The following is a 17,035-nucleotide window of genomic DNA, read 5'->3' on the forward strand; positions in this document are numbered from 1 at the left end:
GTTATTCAATGAATTTCGATGCTTTCTATGTATTTTTTATTTCTCTATAAACGTTGCAGTTAAACAAAAAACAACATTCAACTTTGAGAAAGAATGCATTTGTGATATGAAATGGATTTTGTCATGGGCAACGCACTTCGTGGTTTTTGCATGGACACCCTCTTTAAGGTACTTCAGTGGCAGTTACTGGTGTTGTTAAGTGAGATTTCAATTTATACATTGAACCATTATACTGGTTAACTGAACCCCTTTAGGACTTTGTTTAGTTTATACAGGTGTTTGGATAATTCAGGTTGTCGTACATTTTAAATCAAATAAAAGGACTTCTATTAGTGTAACCACCATGGTGGTCTCATGGTAGCATTCTGGCTCTGCGTGCTTAAAGTTGTGGGTGCTAATAATCCCCAGCCAAAAGACACCAAAGACTTAAAATTTGGTAAGCACCCCATATTTAAGGAGATAGACCTAGGGTAAGGGACACAACTCTTAGAAATCATTGAAATGTTTGTATTCATCATTTTACATCAATTTCATGTAAGCATCAAAGTGACTTGGACTGATTTCATTCTGTTTTAGAGAAAAGCTTGAAAGGCTTTGGTGAATTTGAATATGACATGAACATGTCACTGATTTCAAGAATTATGTCTCTTACCCTAGGTCTACCTCCTTAAGAGGAAAGAGTGACAACTGGTTGACTTAGAATCAGAATAAGCTGCCTGGGTGGGGTGGAATGTCTACCTTCTGAATGTTGCTTCTTTGAGCTAGCACAATAAAACTCCAGCTCAGCATGTTGGACTGAGTACAAAGTAGGGTCTGTTTGATTGGTCAATCCTTCCTGTCCTGAAATGCATAAAATATCTGCCATAGGACTTTAAACAATAATTAATCAATCAATCTAGTAGTGTCTGATATACTGGTAGGCTGAATAAGTTTGGATTCATCATTGTTTTTTTCGTACCTACAGGAAATAATACAACATGTACAGGTCAAATCTATCTCAGCCACCACCTGTATCTGACAATAACCTGTCATAAAAGACTAGGATTAAAATATCCTGATGTAGTGCATTCTATGTAGATTTAACCTGTATATAAGGATCACCTGTCTAATGTGACCATGATTTTGCTTTCAATTGAGAAGTCACTTAAAGTACATTTAAATTCCCTTTAAATGTTCATTCAAGTCTCATGATATAGTAATAATTTTAAGGTAAAATAGCTTCTCTGCCATGCACTCCTGCCATTATGCATACTTTTCGACTATATATACAATTTGCAGCTCTAAAGGTCACATATCTGTTTTAAAAGATGATTTGTCCGGAGAATGACCTTTATATGCATATTTAATGACACCATTTGAGGTCAAAAGTTCAAGTTCATCCCGCTATTTACGCATTTTCATAGAAAGTAGAATGCAAACTGAAATAGAAATTTAATTGAATAAAGCAAAAAAATTGAAGAGGTGATATGATGCAAAAAAAGGGGAAGGTGTAGACAAGAGCTATGATGAAAAAGGAGTAAAGTTTACTTGGATAAAGAGTAAAATAGGAATAAGGAAAACAAGAACAAAATAATGCCTCTAATACTACCTTTCCTTTTGACTGTTCTTCACAGTAAAAATGTATTTAAACATCAACATAAGTTTATGAAGAAGCAAGAAATGTGACTAGGAAATACAAATTCAAAAGAAAATATTGTAAATGAACTGCATATTTCATTATTCGAACATCTGTTCTGAATGCAACAGATGGAAAGACAAAGGAAATATATTGCATCAGTATTTGTGTAACATTCCTCCTACTTCTCAACTCTTTTGCTGTTGTATAAATGAGTAAGCTAAGAATTACTCATTAATGTGTATTTGTAGGTTTTGTTTGTTAAACAATGCCAGTACAGTAAAACCAGCTATAGTGACAACCTATATTTAAGACATAATGCATGGAAAATACATTTTATCATTGTTTATCACCGCTGGCCATAACAACTTTCTCACACCATAGCATCCCGGGTAACTGTAAAGTAGAATTCTAGAACACAGAAAAGTTTTTGAAGTCCTACCTAAGGAGCAACCATTCGATTTCTAGAGGAAGGTCTAGGATCAAAATTTGTGCCATGGATTTTTTTTCACTGTAATTTCTGAAAACACTCTTTTTTTTTTTTACTCTAGCCTGTCCTGGTTTTTTTCTAACCAGATTCTTAGTTTTTTTCCTACCACTTGCATTCTGCCTTTTTTTTTAAATCAATTATTCATCCATGTTCTTTGTTGTGTGTGTCTGTTTTCCATGTCGGGTCTTTGTCCCTGGATAATACATTCTTTTGATTTCCTCTAGTATCTTGGTTCCCTTGATTGCTCTTTCAGAAAGAAGGCCTCTGTTGTTGGAAGTTAATCTTCATTTGGAGTTTTGGGGTTTTCCCATGATAACCTAAAAATTTTCAAATTCCTAGAACATTGTATTGAGGTAGAGCTGGCTGTAATTCTATTCTAAATTTAACTTTCCCTTTATTTTATAGATTGGGACTTGGAACTACCTTTGAGCAGCAGGCTGCTGGAGCAGCATTAGACCTTGGAGGAGATGAAGATATGGTAGCACAGAAAATCAAATCTGCTACAAGATGGTAAGATAAATGTTTTATCTGCTTGTCTCTCTAGATGGGACATATTACGGGATGACCATTTGATTCTGAAGGGTGGGGTGGGGTAGGGTAGGGGGGCCTGTCAGTATTTGAATATAAATTATCTGACTTGCATCAGGCTGATAGTTTCCATCCAATGGTTATAAATTTCTGGTTATATGTTTTTAAGTTAAAGGACCTGACATCTGATGAGTGTTTGTAAGTAGACTTGTTAGAAAAGGGTTTTTCTATCAATATACATTTAATTGTCTTGATAAAAGTTTATCCAATAAATATCCTTTTTTACTGTCTAGGGCATCACTTCACAGAGCTTACAAGAGACTTAAAATCACGTATGTCCCATTGGTTTTGTAAGGATTTATGTTTATGTAAGTCTTAGGCGCTGACCATTTTTCTACTAAGGGAGAGCATGGAATTATTGGAAAAAAATAGAATTATTCCAAATTTGAGCAAAAATTTATTTTTTTTACTCAGCCTAGGACAGAAGAAAAAAAATATGATTAATATATTTCCCCCATTACTTAACAATGTAGATTTTCGAAATAATACTTTTATCTCTGGCAGCTACTGAAAAAAATTAATGAAACAACATGAAATCCCAGCCCCCATCCACCCCCAACACTTTCAAGAAGGGAATGGTTTGTGCCTTATGAGTGCATTGTGAAACCATACCCAGTCTACTACCTAAGAAAACTCGTCAGGTAATTGTCATTTGATCAAGGGAAGACCAACCCTATCCCCTGAATATCATCATTGTATGCGCTGTAACAAGAAAGACTAACCCTATCCCCAGAATATCATCATTGTATGCGCTGTAACAAGAAAGACCAACCCTATCCCCTGAATATCATCATTGTATGTGCTATAACAAGAAAGACCAACCCTATACCCTGAATATCATCATTGTATGCGCTGTAACAAGAAAGACCAACCCTATACCCTGAATATCATCATTGTATGCACTGTAACAAGGGAAGACCACCTTTATCCCCTAAATATCATCATTGTACGCGCTGTAACAAGAAAGACCAACCCTATCCCCTGAACCGCATCATTGTACGTGCTGTAACAAGTGATGACCACCTCTATCCCCTGAAAATCATCATTGTATGCGCTGTAAAATAATACCTTGTTCTGTCATACTTCAATAGGGATAGAAAGAAGAAGAAATTTGTAAAGGACAGTGGAACAGATCCAAAGAAGAAGAAGATAAGAACAGAGAGTGGGGCATTGATCTCAGCATCATACAAATCTTCTGCATATCCTTATGGAATGAAATATACTGGTACATCAAACTTGTTGAGGGCAGGCTCGTGGTCAGGGGGTGGTTTTTTAGGGATTACTGCAAACCCTATCTTGGAAGCAAAAGATTGTTTACTGTATTCAGAGAGTGCTGGTGCATTCTTGTTTTGTAAAAAAAAACAACTTTATGAACCCTGATAAACCCTTTTGTGTTACGGTAATTGTGGGATATTTAATTAGTATAGGTAACTCATACTTCAACCAAGAAGGGCTTGGGGTAAATTGAGAGAATTTTCATCTTTACCACTCATTCAATTTTTGATAAGGATAAAAAGTAACAATTCAGTTAAAGTAGCCAAAAATTGAACAGATGAAAACTGTTTTCCTTAACTGAGTTTTACATATGAGGAATGGAAGAATAGAACCAAAGCAGATGACACAGGGAACCAGGATAGTGATAGCGATGATAACAGGCAACCAGTCCGACCTCAGTCTCAGTCCAACAGATTTTCTGTCATCGGAACAAAAGGAAGACGATGTAAGTTTCAAATTCTAAATTAGACCTATTACAGTGAGTAAAATAGATAACTTCAATAAATATAGATGGTCTTTCCGTGATCATACCTATTAACCCTCCCACAAGATTAATGGAAAATGTGGAATCGCCCACACAGAAATTTAAGATTTACGGTTAAATTACTACATTTTCTGTGAAAAAAAAACCAAATTTAATTTTCACACCCAAAGTTTGCTTTAGCATAAAGCAGTCTCTAATATTGTCAAGGGGAGGGAGTCCCCCCACATAAGCTGTTCCCAATGCTTGATTGAATGACCACTACCTGACAAAATGTCCTAGAACTAGAGCAAGGGCATTTAAACGTAATTTTTCATTAAATTTTTTGGATTAGACAGTTTTATTCCAGATTTTTAGTGGTTTGGTTTAGACAGTTTTATTCCAGATTTTTAGTGGTTTGGATTAGACAGTTTTATTCCAGATTTTTAGTGGTTTGGATTAGACAGTTTTATTCCAGATTTTTAGTGGTTTGGTTTAGACAGTTTTATTCCAGATTTTTAGTGGTTTGGATTAGAGTTTTTATTCCAAATTTTTAGTGGTTTGGTTTAGACAGGTTTATTCTAGATTTTTAGTGGTTTGGATTAGACAGTTTTTTTTCAGATTTTTATTGGTTTGGTTTAGACAGTTTTTCAGATTTTTATTAGTTTGGTTTTATTCCAGATTGTTATTGGTTTGGATTAGACAGTTTTTCAGATTTTTATTAGTTTGGTTTAGACAGTTTTTATTCCAGATTTTTAGTGGTTTGTATTAGACAGTTTTTTTCAAATTTTTATATGGACAGTGAACTACAGCAAGGACATTTAAACTTAATTTTTCATAGAAATGTTATTTTATAATTTTGATTGGAAGTTTTAAAGTATGTTTAGGTTTAGACAGTTTTTTTTCAAATTTTTATTGGTTTGGTTTAGACAGTTATAATTCCAGATGTTTAATGGTTTGGTTTAGACAGTTTTTATTCCGGAATTTTAGTTTCTTGGATTAGACAGTTTTTTTCAGATTTTCATTGGTTTGGTTTAGACAGTTTTATTCCAGATTTTTTGTGGTTTGGATTAGACAGTTTCTTCAGATTTGTATTGGTTTGGTTTAGACAGTTATTATTCCAGATTTTTAATGGTTTGTATTAGACAGTTTTTATTCCAGATTTTTAGTGGTTTGGATTAGACAAGTCTTTATTCCAGATTTTTAGTGGTTTGGATTAAACAGTTTCTTCAGATTTTTATTGGTTTGGTGCAGACAGTTATTATTCCAAATGTTTAGTGGTTTGGTTAAGACAGTTTTTATTCCAGATTTTTAGTGGTTTGGATTAGTTTTTTTTCAGATTTTAGTGGTTTTCTTTTGACAGGTTTTTTTCAGAGGTTTGGATTAGAAAGGCTTTTCCAATTTTAGTGGTTTGGTTTAGACAGGTTAGAAGTGGTTTGGTTTAGACAGGTTAGAAGTGGTTTGGTTTAGATAGTTTTTTTGCAGATTTTTAGTGGTTTGGGTAGACTGTTTTTTTTCAGATTTTAGTGGTTTCATTTTGAGTTTTTTTTTCAGATTTGTATTGACTGATATAACAGTATTATGGTTTCAAATTATCACAATAGCAATGCTATGTGGTTTCCATTACAAATTGTTAAAATAAGTTTACTTTAGGATTTTGTGTTTATTTGCAATTATTAAAAAAATCAAACTTCTTTTCAATATATGTAATACATACTGCAAGTTTTAAGTAGCACTCCAGCTAAGAATCATGCAAAATGTGATTCATGGTTGGAAAGCCTACCTATTTTTATAGTTAATTTTTTGTTTAAAATGTCATAGTAAACAGAAATTTATATGCAGTTTTTCATATAACCCATGCTCTAAGGAGATAAAAGTTGTAAAGAATGCACTGTAGAATTCAAAATTAAGGGAGATAACTCTAAATGACACTAAAACACAATGATTGATTTATTGTTGTGGTTTAACGCCTGAGCAGCAATATTTCAGCGATATTCAAGCGATGAACATGAAATAGATGATAAAATGAACGTGAAATGAAAAAATGGATGGGACACAAGAATAAAAGTGTCCACAAATTTTGATTGCCTTAAAACAAAAGGGAGTTATGGGTAGGGTCGGGCAATTTAGCCTCCTGTGGCGGAGCACCAAGGTTCCTATTCCTATCGAATACCACAGCAGGGTTCTTTAATGTGCGAGGAATGTGGCATCTTTCCCAACACAGTGCACCACTATGGTTTATGGTCAGGTTTGCCGTATTATAGCCTGACAACCCCAGGATGTAACATTCCAGGGGTACCCCATTCCACCACCTGTGGCACACAACCCAATTAATCTGTGGCCAGAGCGCCCTAGCCCATGGGTAGGGTTCTGAGCACTATTTAGTCGCCTTTAACAACAAGCCTAGTGGTGCTGCAGGCCAATTCTTTTGACACCCAGACCTGCACGGGACCACTAAAATACAATAAAAACTATTAAGAGCAGACGGATTGGAATGAATAGTAATACATTTCATCATAAAGACCCACAAACCAAAAAAAAAAAAAACAACTTAATAACAAAAATCAAAATGTGTAGCCTTTTTTAGGTGTATCACACATTACAGAATTTACATGATTCTTACAAAGACTGCTACTTAATTACTGTGATTAGTTATAGAAATGTCATAATAATTTCTGAGTTACAGAATCAATATTCTGACTGTATTTAATACATTGAATACAATCATAAAGTTCATGGGATAGAGTTGTCTTCCCTTGATTAAATGGTTGTCGTGGCAATGGATTTTATACTAATTAATTTCCTTTGCATTAAGATATTTATCTTGTTGATTATTACCATTTGATTTTAGGGGGGTAAGAAAAAATTTGAAATAAAAAGGCAGGATCAAAAAACTTTTCAGAAATAAAAAAGCAGGAAGGGCCATAAAGATGTAAGTAAAAAGGGTGGATTTCTTTTTGTCTTAATTTTTTATTGTTTAAGTGTCAGTCTCTGTAAAAATCAGGCAGTGGGTGAAACTTGGTATGAAAAATCAGTATTTGACGAATTTAACAAAAAAAAAAAAAAAAAATTTCCATTGCAATCTGGTAATTCAGTTATAGTTTCATTGAAATGCACTGAAAATGAAATTTCAAGGGTAGATATCTCTGTCAAAAACCTCATTTTTCTATCTTTCCAATGAATAATTTCTGAGCAATCCAGTGATTCAGAGATCAAATAATGGCCTTTTCAGATTAAGAAAACTTCCTTGAGTGAAATTATATTGTCAGATCGGTGGAGTTTTGACAAGCATGTTTCTGATTTTTCCCATTTTGTCAGATTCTTACAAATACTTACACTTAATAAGGTATATGCATAAATAGGTAAGGAGAATGTCAATACACAATTATCTCCATAGAAAATTGTTTAGAGACCTGAATTTACTTATAATGGTTTTCAAATAGATAAAAACTTTTTAAAAGAGTTTTTTTTATCCATTGCTTTGTAGGTGAGTGGAGATAGTCTGCATGTGGAGAAGGTTAAATGTCTTCTCATCCTAATTTCTTACATAATTTTCACAGGACATATTATCCAGTTGATTTCAAACAAATATTTCTCAGATAATCTTTTTGTCATACAAGTTAAAGATTGGCAGTGAAATGTCAACTCTCAGAGGTTGTTTAAAGAAAGGAAGATAAAAATTCTACTTAGATGACTTTACATCAGTTCATTTTATCAACACAATAGCGTTTGAATTTCACACTTTACAAAAGGGCTTAGTAGTAGAACAAAGTAGGATCAACTGTTAGGTCATTCAACAGGCAACTGGCAAATACCCAAAGAATATATCACCAGATTGCCTACTTAAAAGTTTATAGCGCATGATGTGGTGTATAATTTTGGGACTTTGAAGCAAATAGGTGAATAAATTATTTTGGCAGATGATAAATTGTGCACTAAATACCTAAGCCCAGAGTTAATATTTTGCAGAATTTATTTTGGCTTTTTTTTTTTTTTTTGGCAGACCGCTAAAATATTCCAAAATTAACGTCGCAAAAATTACACCCTAACAGTTCTGATCTCCTTCTCAGTGGTTCATTGGTCTATTGATTAAGAATTAAATTATGGAAACTCCATTTTATCGTTTTACCACAAGCTGTCCATTTATGTTGTATTGTTTTACCTGGAACGAGGGGTTAAATAACAACATAAATGACCTCCCTGTGGTAAAACAATGATAAAATGGAGTTTCTGTAATTAATTTAGATTCTTACAGAACTAGTTTCTTCATATTTTTGAACAGACGCAGCCTATGCATGAAAAGGTGTGTTTATCACTTTTTTACCGTGGTTGTGGTCTAAAGAACATTGAAGCATGTCATGTTAGATCTCTCAATAAAAGATCAACTTTGCCTCTGAAAATTATGGTTGTATGTGTTGTAATATCAGAGCATTGTGTATTAACTTCTTCATTAAGTTCTCAAATTATATAACTAACTTCAGGGCACACTAAAGGCATGGATGGTAATGATAACCAAAAGTCAGGAGGAAAGAAAAAGAAATTTAAGAGTGAAATAAAGAGAAAAGAAGACATCTTTAAACAGAGAAATGTGAAGGCCAAACAGCAAGCTTATCAGAAGTACAGACATCACAAAAATATGAAGAAAAAAGCTTTTAATAAAAAGAAATGAAATTGTACATTGTAATTCAATGTCTTTGGCAAACTGCATTTGTAGAGCACCAATGTGGCATTTTTTGCCCTCATATCCCAGAGATAATATCATCAACTGTACATTGGAATACATATCAAAGTCAGCCAATTTGTATTCTTACTGGTATATATTAAAAAATCTCCAGTTAAAAGATTTTATCATGGGTTTAAATCTGGGACCCTCCAATACACTCTGCATATTCACACATATTGAAATATTCTGTACTATAGTACTCTAAAAGAATGTGCATTTTTTTTTTTCTTAAATTTGAGAAATCTCTTCTTTTCTTTTACTTCAGAGTGATGTAATCAGGGCTTAAAACAAAGCCTTTTGTTGGAAAATCAGTTACTTTTGTGCTAAATTTGGGCAGAAATAAAATCATTGAACCCCCTTTCAAATATTTCTGGGTCCATACCTGTCTAAGTTCAAATCCTTCTTTATGAGACAGAGAACCAGTCTGCCTGATGGGTGAATTACTGACTTACAGACCTGTGGTACATTTCACAACAACAAAAATCATAAGCGTATAGTTGATCTAAAGTTTTGATAGAACACTAGGGGATAATAAAAAACACTAAAATCTACACAACAGATATCATGTACATAAAGAACTGATTTGACAGATGAAAATAAAAGTTGCTGATAATTTCAAACTATCTCAATGAAGAAGCATACACAATTTCAAATTGTTACCATGAAAAATTGTATGGGAAACACATAAATATGAACTACATACAAACAAATGGCCATTGGAATGGTGGTGCATTAGATATGATCACACCCCTTTAGTAAATTATGAAATATCAAACTTGTAAAAACTAGTTCAGAAAGTCCTTGAAGTGACCAAATTTAACCTATTTTTCTTTTTTTTTTATGTGGGGTGGAAGGGAGGTTGTCTCTCCCAAACACCCCCTCCACCACCACACACACACACTCCGCTTTGCTATAACCTACGGAAGGCCCTGAAGCTGCTGTAAAACTTAAAGAATGATGTGAAAAGGTAATAAAATTCTTAGAAGTTTTTCAGCTGGCATTTTGAGACAACTGTGCTTATTTTCCTTTTCCTTTATTTCAATAAAACTATGTTTCTTCATCATCATCAATGTCCTCTTCATCTGATTTTTCATCCTCCATCTTGGATTCTGTGTCATCCGAGGGTTTGGCTGCAACAGAAAATGAATACTTGAACCAACATTGAATTAAGGTCTTACAAATGAATAATAAAATCCATCCACTCACCCCAATTTTTTTAGTTTCTTGTGGGTTGTAATCTACAAATTAACTTGATGTTGCTTTTGGGAATTACAACTAAGTATACAGTGACCTAACACTGTTGAATCTCCTAAGGCATAAAAAACACAAAAATAAAAGAGTTGTTCTGTGACATGGGCGGATCCAGGGTTTGAGTTTAAGTGGGGGCCTTAATTTAATTAAATGCCATGCAAACCAAAGCAAAAAATATTATGGGGTAAAACTTGTGGTGAATATTTTTTTTCTTACCAATTTAGGGGGGGTGTACACCTGGTCCTTGGATCCGCACCTGTCATAGTAAAACCAGCAAGAAAAAAATAAGTGGGTAGGAAGGCATTCTTTTTACAATGAGTTAATGGGGGAGACATTCTGACTTAAACAGTGTTTATTAAGAAATTACAAAAAAAAACTTCAGGGTAAAACTTTTTACATTTTTTAGCTGCAAGAAAAAAGGGTTGGGTAAGGTAATAAGAAACATGCATGTATTTTTTTTTTATTTGGCCTCACCTTTAATCTGTACTTTAGGTGGAACGATAGGTTCTGGTCGATCATTAAACATTTCCATTGTACCATCACCTGTATACATCCCTTCAATATTAATGTGGAAATCTGACATCTGGTGGCCAAATAATTTCTGAAAAGAGCAAATTACACCAATACGTCAGCATATGTTAAAGTGCATGTTCTTTTAAGTCTCATAACTTTAGTGGATCCAAAGGTTAACAGAAGGGTGTCCTTTTTTTCTAGATAAAAAATGTAAAATATTCACTTAAAAATACAATATTAAACAGAAAATTTACAGGATTAAGTGAACCATATTCCTTTCTGAGTGTTTTCATATCGCTGAAAAAAAATAACAATTTCATAAAGAGGCCTGGACCACCAAGCCCTAGTATATCTAACCAGCCAATGATGCTCGAACTTCGCAACCAATCAAAGTAAGACTGTGATAATAATTTCTTCTTCAAAAAAAAAAAAAAAAAAAAAACTTTAAAATATCTCCCACTATCTCAACAAATGGCAATAACACTGCAAAAAAGATTAGGTGCTTTAATTGAAACTTGATCCAGAGGTCTGAGGCTAAGGCTACATGTTATCAAACATAATGACCTCCCAATCTTCAGGTGGTAGAGGTAGAGAGGTTTCAATGACCTCCAACCCTTGAGGTGGTTGTGAGAGAGCTTTTATCAATTTGAATACCTACCAATATTCGTGCTTGTTCAGGCGTTAAAGTTACATCTTTTTCACATACTTGGTATTCTCTCATTAATGTTATAACACCTACAAAATAAAAATTTATTTGTCAACGAACAAGAAATCTGCGAGCAATGGCTCATTAGTGATACCACAACTTTCAATCATAATTAAAAATGTTCTTGGTAAACACCAATTTTTACTGAAAATGAATCCCTCTATACTGCAATATGTTAAAATTTCAAGCTGCTGTGATGAATAGTTGCTGAGAAAACTGGCAGAAAAAATGTAAAGCAGTGTACCCCACCTCTCATTCACAGCAGGGATATAAATAGCTGCTCCGAATAGCGGTAGCACAAGAACAAAAAAAAAATCAAATTCCAAACTACGATTATAGAAAACAGAGATTTTTTTTTTGCCTGAAGAAGGTAGACCTTAGGTAAGAGATGTAACATATATCAGTGATATGTTTGTATCATATTCAATTTCATCAAAGCCTCTCAAGCTTTCATTTGAAACAGAATGAGATCAGTACAAGTTACTTTGATGCTTACATGGGATTGATGTAAAATGCTAAATACAAACGTTCCAATAATTTTGAACAGTTGTGTCCCTTACCCTAGGTCTTCTACCTTAACAAAAACCCATCATCTTAACAAGATACATATTCTAATGTGTCAAAATGATCTCACCAGCTTATATTTATGTTAATTGTACCTATGATATTAACTAACAGTATAGACATTAGGTATATAGCCAAAGGCAAAATTTGAATCTGAGGTATGACAAACTTTCTATACCTTAAATATCCAGTCAGAAAATATAACAGACCTGCTTATGCTACAATCCATATCTTTAGCTTTATTTTATGAAATATGTAAAATCCTTAACTTCGTGATTTTTAACATACGATGATACTACGGAGAAATTAACAAACTGTAGATGGTAATTTGCAGTTGAGATACGTACAAACTACAAAGGTAAACACCTCTGGTATTTAATTCCGCCAAAAAGTATCAATTGATCTCAATATCAGCTCAAAAATTGTATAACTACCCAATAATTTATACTATGACGACTCATAACAAGAAACAAACACCAGTTCTCGTCTACAGTTATCTTGAAAAAAATGTGAAGAGAAGTAAATTTATCTTGTCAGACATGATATTACAAAGCCAACTGTGAAGCGGAAATGGGCAAAATTGATGGTAAACATATGATAAAACATGATTGAACACGTTGTTAGGGAAACCCCCACTCATACAGGAAGTTTACATTAAACAGCAACCAAAATTGCTTACAATATATGCTTCATCTACATAAAGCCACATACTAAATTTGAAATCAATCCATCCAGTGAGAGCCAAGATTTTTTTAACAAAAATTTAATCTACGAAAAACGGGAAAGTCCAACAAAACAGGAAGTTGATATTAACCAGCAATCAAAATCTCTATCAACGTATATCCTATCTATATAAAGCCATTCACCAAATCATGAAATCAATCTGTCCAATAGGAGCCAACCACTACCTCACCTTTATTTAATGAAGTAGGTAAACCTAGCTGCCGTAATTGTGGTTCTAGTGAATGTGAGAATTCTGGGATAGGTCCCATCTCAATGACAACTGTCTGTGATGCTTTGGTGCCTGATCTAGCATAATCTTTGATTCTGTAATCATCGAAAAATCTGCAAAAAAGATGTAAAAAGGAAATTATTTAATTATCTTCAGAATGCTTCCTTTCAGCTTTGCTTAAATTATCATACTGACAATGAGAAAAATACTAGATTGATTCATATTCAGCCTGAAGATTGCTTGGTATTTTTTCCAACTACCTATCCATACATACTGGCAGCAGTTCAAATTTATGATTGGCTTTGGCGGCATAGGTAAAAATGTTAAGTATTGAACTGCATCACACATTTATTCCTTCAAAAACAGCCTTCCTTGAGAAAAACTTACTTCAAGACTTCATCCTTAGATTTGTTTGTAAACAACAGCCCAGTCTGTCCCCGTAAATGTTTGCTTAATTTGTATAAATTATTCTTATACTCATCTTCTTCGGTTCTACCTAAAGCAAGGGACATAACTTTGTTCTTTCCAAAGAAAAACCTGAAAAAAGAAAGATTATCATAATTTTCTACAATATGAAAGTAAGCAAAGACTATAAATTACTTCACGTCAGAAGACATAATCTACTTTGCTTTTCATGCTTAAGTGTTAAGTCTCTGTAAGAATCAGGCATTGGGAGAAACCTGGAATGAAATAAACTACTATTTTAATTGAAGAATTTGTACAGAATATTCTACATAACTATAATTTCATCAAAATCCACTGCAAATGAACATTTCAAGAGCAGATAACTCTGCAACCATGTCTAACTTTGTCATGAAAAATTCTCAAACATATCCAGAGATGCAAAAATTTAACAGAGCTCATTTCATATATAGCAGACTATTTTGAATGAAAGTATGTCTGACAGGCAGATTTTCAGTATGCATGTTTAAGATTTTTTTTCATTTTGCCTGACCATTACAAAGATTTGTAGTCAAGTAAGAAGTAAGATAAAAAAGTGCATTATTAGAACATTAAGTAATACCCCACCACATATGGTAAAAATATAATTGATCAGCAATATACCATGTATAGTAAAAATAGGAAGATGACCGTATGTTAAAAAATGGCATAACTCGCAAAACAATTTGGGATTCTGTCGAAAATTAAACTTTTTAAACTGTATTTTATGGTACTAAACAAACCTGCAAAGTTTCAAATAAATTCATAGATCTGTTTATACCAATATGACTGACCTAGCATAAGTGGTTCATATCCAACCCCGTGTTGGGAAAGATGCCACATTCCTCGCACGTTAAAGAACCCTGCTGTGGTATTCCATAGGAAAAGGAACCTTTGCGCTCCGCCACAGGAGGCTAAATTACCCGACCTTACCCATTCCCCTTTTTCAAGTGACAATCAAAATTTGTCGACCCTATTATACTTGTGTCCCATCCTTTTTTCATTTCATCAGCATTTCATGTTCATTTTATCATCCTTTTCATGTTCATTGTCCGAATATAGCTGAGATATTGCTGCTCAGACATTAAACCCCAACAAACAAACAAACAAATCATATCCAACCATTATTGCTGCTCGGACGATAAAACCCAACAAACAAACATATCCAACCAACCTAATCAGAAAACCTAATATGGAAATCTTAACGTGAACACTGGAAACACAATACCTTAGTCTTGCCTTTCAAAATGATGAGGAAACAATTTTCAGTTTTACTTTGTTGATATGGCAGTAAAAACAGGTAATTAGGCAACCTCAGATAATAGGAGGTACATGTAACCTCAGATGAGAGGAGGTAGGGACAGTGAACCAAGTAGTATCAAACCTGCTGTGATTCCATTCTTGTCGTACATCTTTTAATTGTGTGTTTCTCATATTGTGAACGGAAAATATAAAAATTCTTTTGTATTTGTCTGCACATTCTCTTATCTGAAAAAAAAACAAGAGCATATACATGTACCAATTGACTACTTCCCAACAGACTTCATTACAGTATACGATAAAGAAATATGGAGTTACTTCCCTTCTGCTTTTCATTTAAGCAGGAAACATGTATAAATAAATAATATTAAAAAAAAAGAAAACAAACAAACATTTTTTCTTCAAATATGTCAGACTGAAGATTGCAGTATATTTTTAAAAAACATGCCTAATTACCAAGAACACAAAAAAAATTAGCAGTACAAAGGAAATCATGATAAAAAATACTACTTAGTTCAGTTTATCACATAGATAGGAATGGTTTGAGTTCAATCTGTCTAAGCAATAATAACTTTGACTCTTGTCATCACTTTTAGCAGCGTAATACATGTGTGACAGGTGTTGACAAAACTTCCAACGGAAAACTTACATCTTCTATCAGTTTCTGTTTTAACTCAAGACCCTTCTTCTTGGTCTGTGTCAGAGAAACTGTAAAATAGATAGAAACATTAATGCATTCAGTTTTCAGTACTTCTCTAACTAAGAATCAGGCAAAATGTGTATAAGGTGTGGCACATGAAGGGAAAAAACAGAGATTTTATTGCATTAACCTAGTTTTTATACTTGATAACCTCCAGAAATAACCATAAAAATGTTTGTAAAATCCGCCTTTATAAGATATTGATAAGTCAAATTTAGTTGAAATGCACTATGGAAAATGGTGGGAAAAATTTCCCACACTTCTTCCTTAGGTCTCACTAACCACTTCCAGGTCAAATGGCCACCCAACTATGTAGTACCAAAAACACACTGAACCTAGACATATGCATTGTAGGTGCATTATTTGTGTGTATTATGATTAAAAATAGTCAAAATAAAGCTGAGAATGTGTACTTTAAAATCAGATATGTTATTAACTACAAAAGTGTATGCATATTGTTTACATGTGAAAGTAATTTGCCTCCATGCAGTCATTTAGCAGAACAGGTAAAGATGTGGATTTTCAGTATTATTTATTCAAGGAAATTTTGTGAAGAAAAATTTCACAACTTCTACAATCATCGTACCATCAGCATAATGATCTTGGAAGCCTTATTTTCCAAGCTTCGCAACGGTATGCAACTTTAAGATGTCATTTGTCCTGGGAATTCACAGTGACACTTAAAATTACTTTTTTAACATGCAAAGTAATGGAAACGTTGGAAGTGGTTAGTGAGACCTTATATAAGCAGTCTAAAAATATCTACGTCACAGATGCTTCAGGATAAATTTATATAGCTTTTCAGTTGTTTTCTAGATGTATTGAATATATTTGAGGCAGAAAAGACCAAACAAAGAAATATGATGTGCCACCCATTGCCCGATTCTTACACAGAATGGTACTTTAATTATATTTATAATTAAACATACCCTTTCATACTATGAACTATTTCAGCACTCAATTTTTAAACTACATTAACTAATGTTGTGAATAATACCTGAGTTTCTAAATGTCAGTGTTTCTCATGTTCTATTCAAAGTGTTATATATTTAAGACAAAAAAGAATTAGTCTTCATTAACTTCTTGGAAAGTCCGTTGTGGCTCATTTGGTTTTACTTTTTCTGAACGACAGATAACTGTCAATTAGAGTGTTTTGTGACTTTTAAGTCGACGTAAGCTGAAAATGTACTTTTTTTGTCTCTTCTCGACTTGGGCATCTTTAAACTGTAAAGTGTACACAAACACACGTGTTGCAACCGGAAATGTCTTAATTCCGGAAGTCAGGACGAGAGGAACAAATGTAAAAATTATATACTTTTTTTCTAATTTAAACAAAATCAAGCCATTTTTCATGGCTGCGCTTTATTCATAATAATCTAATATAAAATTCAGTAGATTTATCCATGACCTTAGGAACCAGCCAAATGTTGGCATGACAACGATGACGTTAGGGCTACCTTTTCATAAGAATGTAATCCCCGAAATCTATCGAGGGAA

At 33.5% G+C, this 17,035-nt stretch overlaps 2 protein-coding genes across 2 annotated transcripts in view; one reads left to right on the forward strand and one right to left on the reverse strand.

Annotated features, from left to right (window-relative positions):
• Positions 1–9,104, forward strand: part of LOC148597999 (ATP-dependent RNA helicase DDX54-like) — a 43,851-nt gene extending 34,747 nt beyond the window's left edge. Inside the window, exons 16-19 of the mRNA XM_088559880.1 lie at positions 2,511–2,615; positions 3,785–3,891; positions 4,276–4,413; positions 8,910–9,104. Of these exons, the coding sequence (XP_088416006.1) occupies positions 2,511–2,615; positions 3,785–3,891; positions 4,276–4,413; positions 8,910–9,097 (538 nt within the window). The 3' untranslated portion in view covers positions 9,098–9,104. The remainder of the gene's footprint in view (positions 1–2,510; positions 2,616–3,784; positions 3,892–4,275; positions 4,414–8,909) is intronic.
• LOC148598001 (mRNA turnover protein 4 homolog) lies at positions 9,066–16,824 on the reverse strand. Its single transcript, XM_088559887.1, has 8 exons — positions 16,728–16,824; positions 15,488–15,546; positions 14,963–15,066; positions 13,525–13,674; positions 13,099–13,250; positions 11,574–11,650; positions 10,877–11,003; positions 9,066–10,281 (listed from the first exon to the last, which is right to left on the reverse strand). The coding sequence occupies exons 1-8, from the start codon at positions 16,753–16,755 to the stop codon at positions 10,199–10,201; spliced, it is 780 nt and encodes a 259-aa protein (XP_088416013.1). The 5' UTR covers positions 16,756–16,824; the 3' UTR covers positions 9,066–10,198.
• Between the last annotated feature and the right edge of the window lie 211 nt (positions 16,825–17,035).

This window comes from Perna viridis, chromosome 14 (assembly GCF_037379345.1).
Source record: "Perna viridis isolate PV_CMFRI_1.1 ecotype Kerala chromosome 14, ASM3737934v1, whole genome shotgun sequence".
Lineage (NCBI taxonomy): Eukaryota > Metazoa > Mollusca > Bivalvia > Mytilida > Mytilidae > Perna > Perna viridis.

What these genes read in the sequence shown, in the direction of transcription:
- LOC148598001 (XM_088559887.1), bottom strand. Translation starts at nt 16,755, where the DNA reads ATGCCCAAGTCGAGAAGAGACAAAAAAA. An exon ending in GTCGAGAAGAGACAAAAAAA is followed by an intron (nt 15,547 to 16,727) that starts GTACATTTTCAG and finishes TCTATTTTACAG; the next exon opens with TTTCTCTGACACAGACCAAG. An exon ending in ACCTACTTCATTAAATAAAG is followed by an intron (nt 11,651 to 13,098) that starts GTGAGGTAGTGG and finishes TTTATTTTGTAG; the next exon opens with GTGTTATAACATTAATGAGA.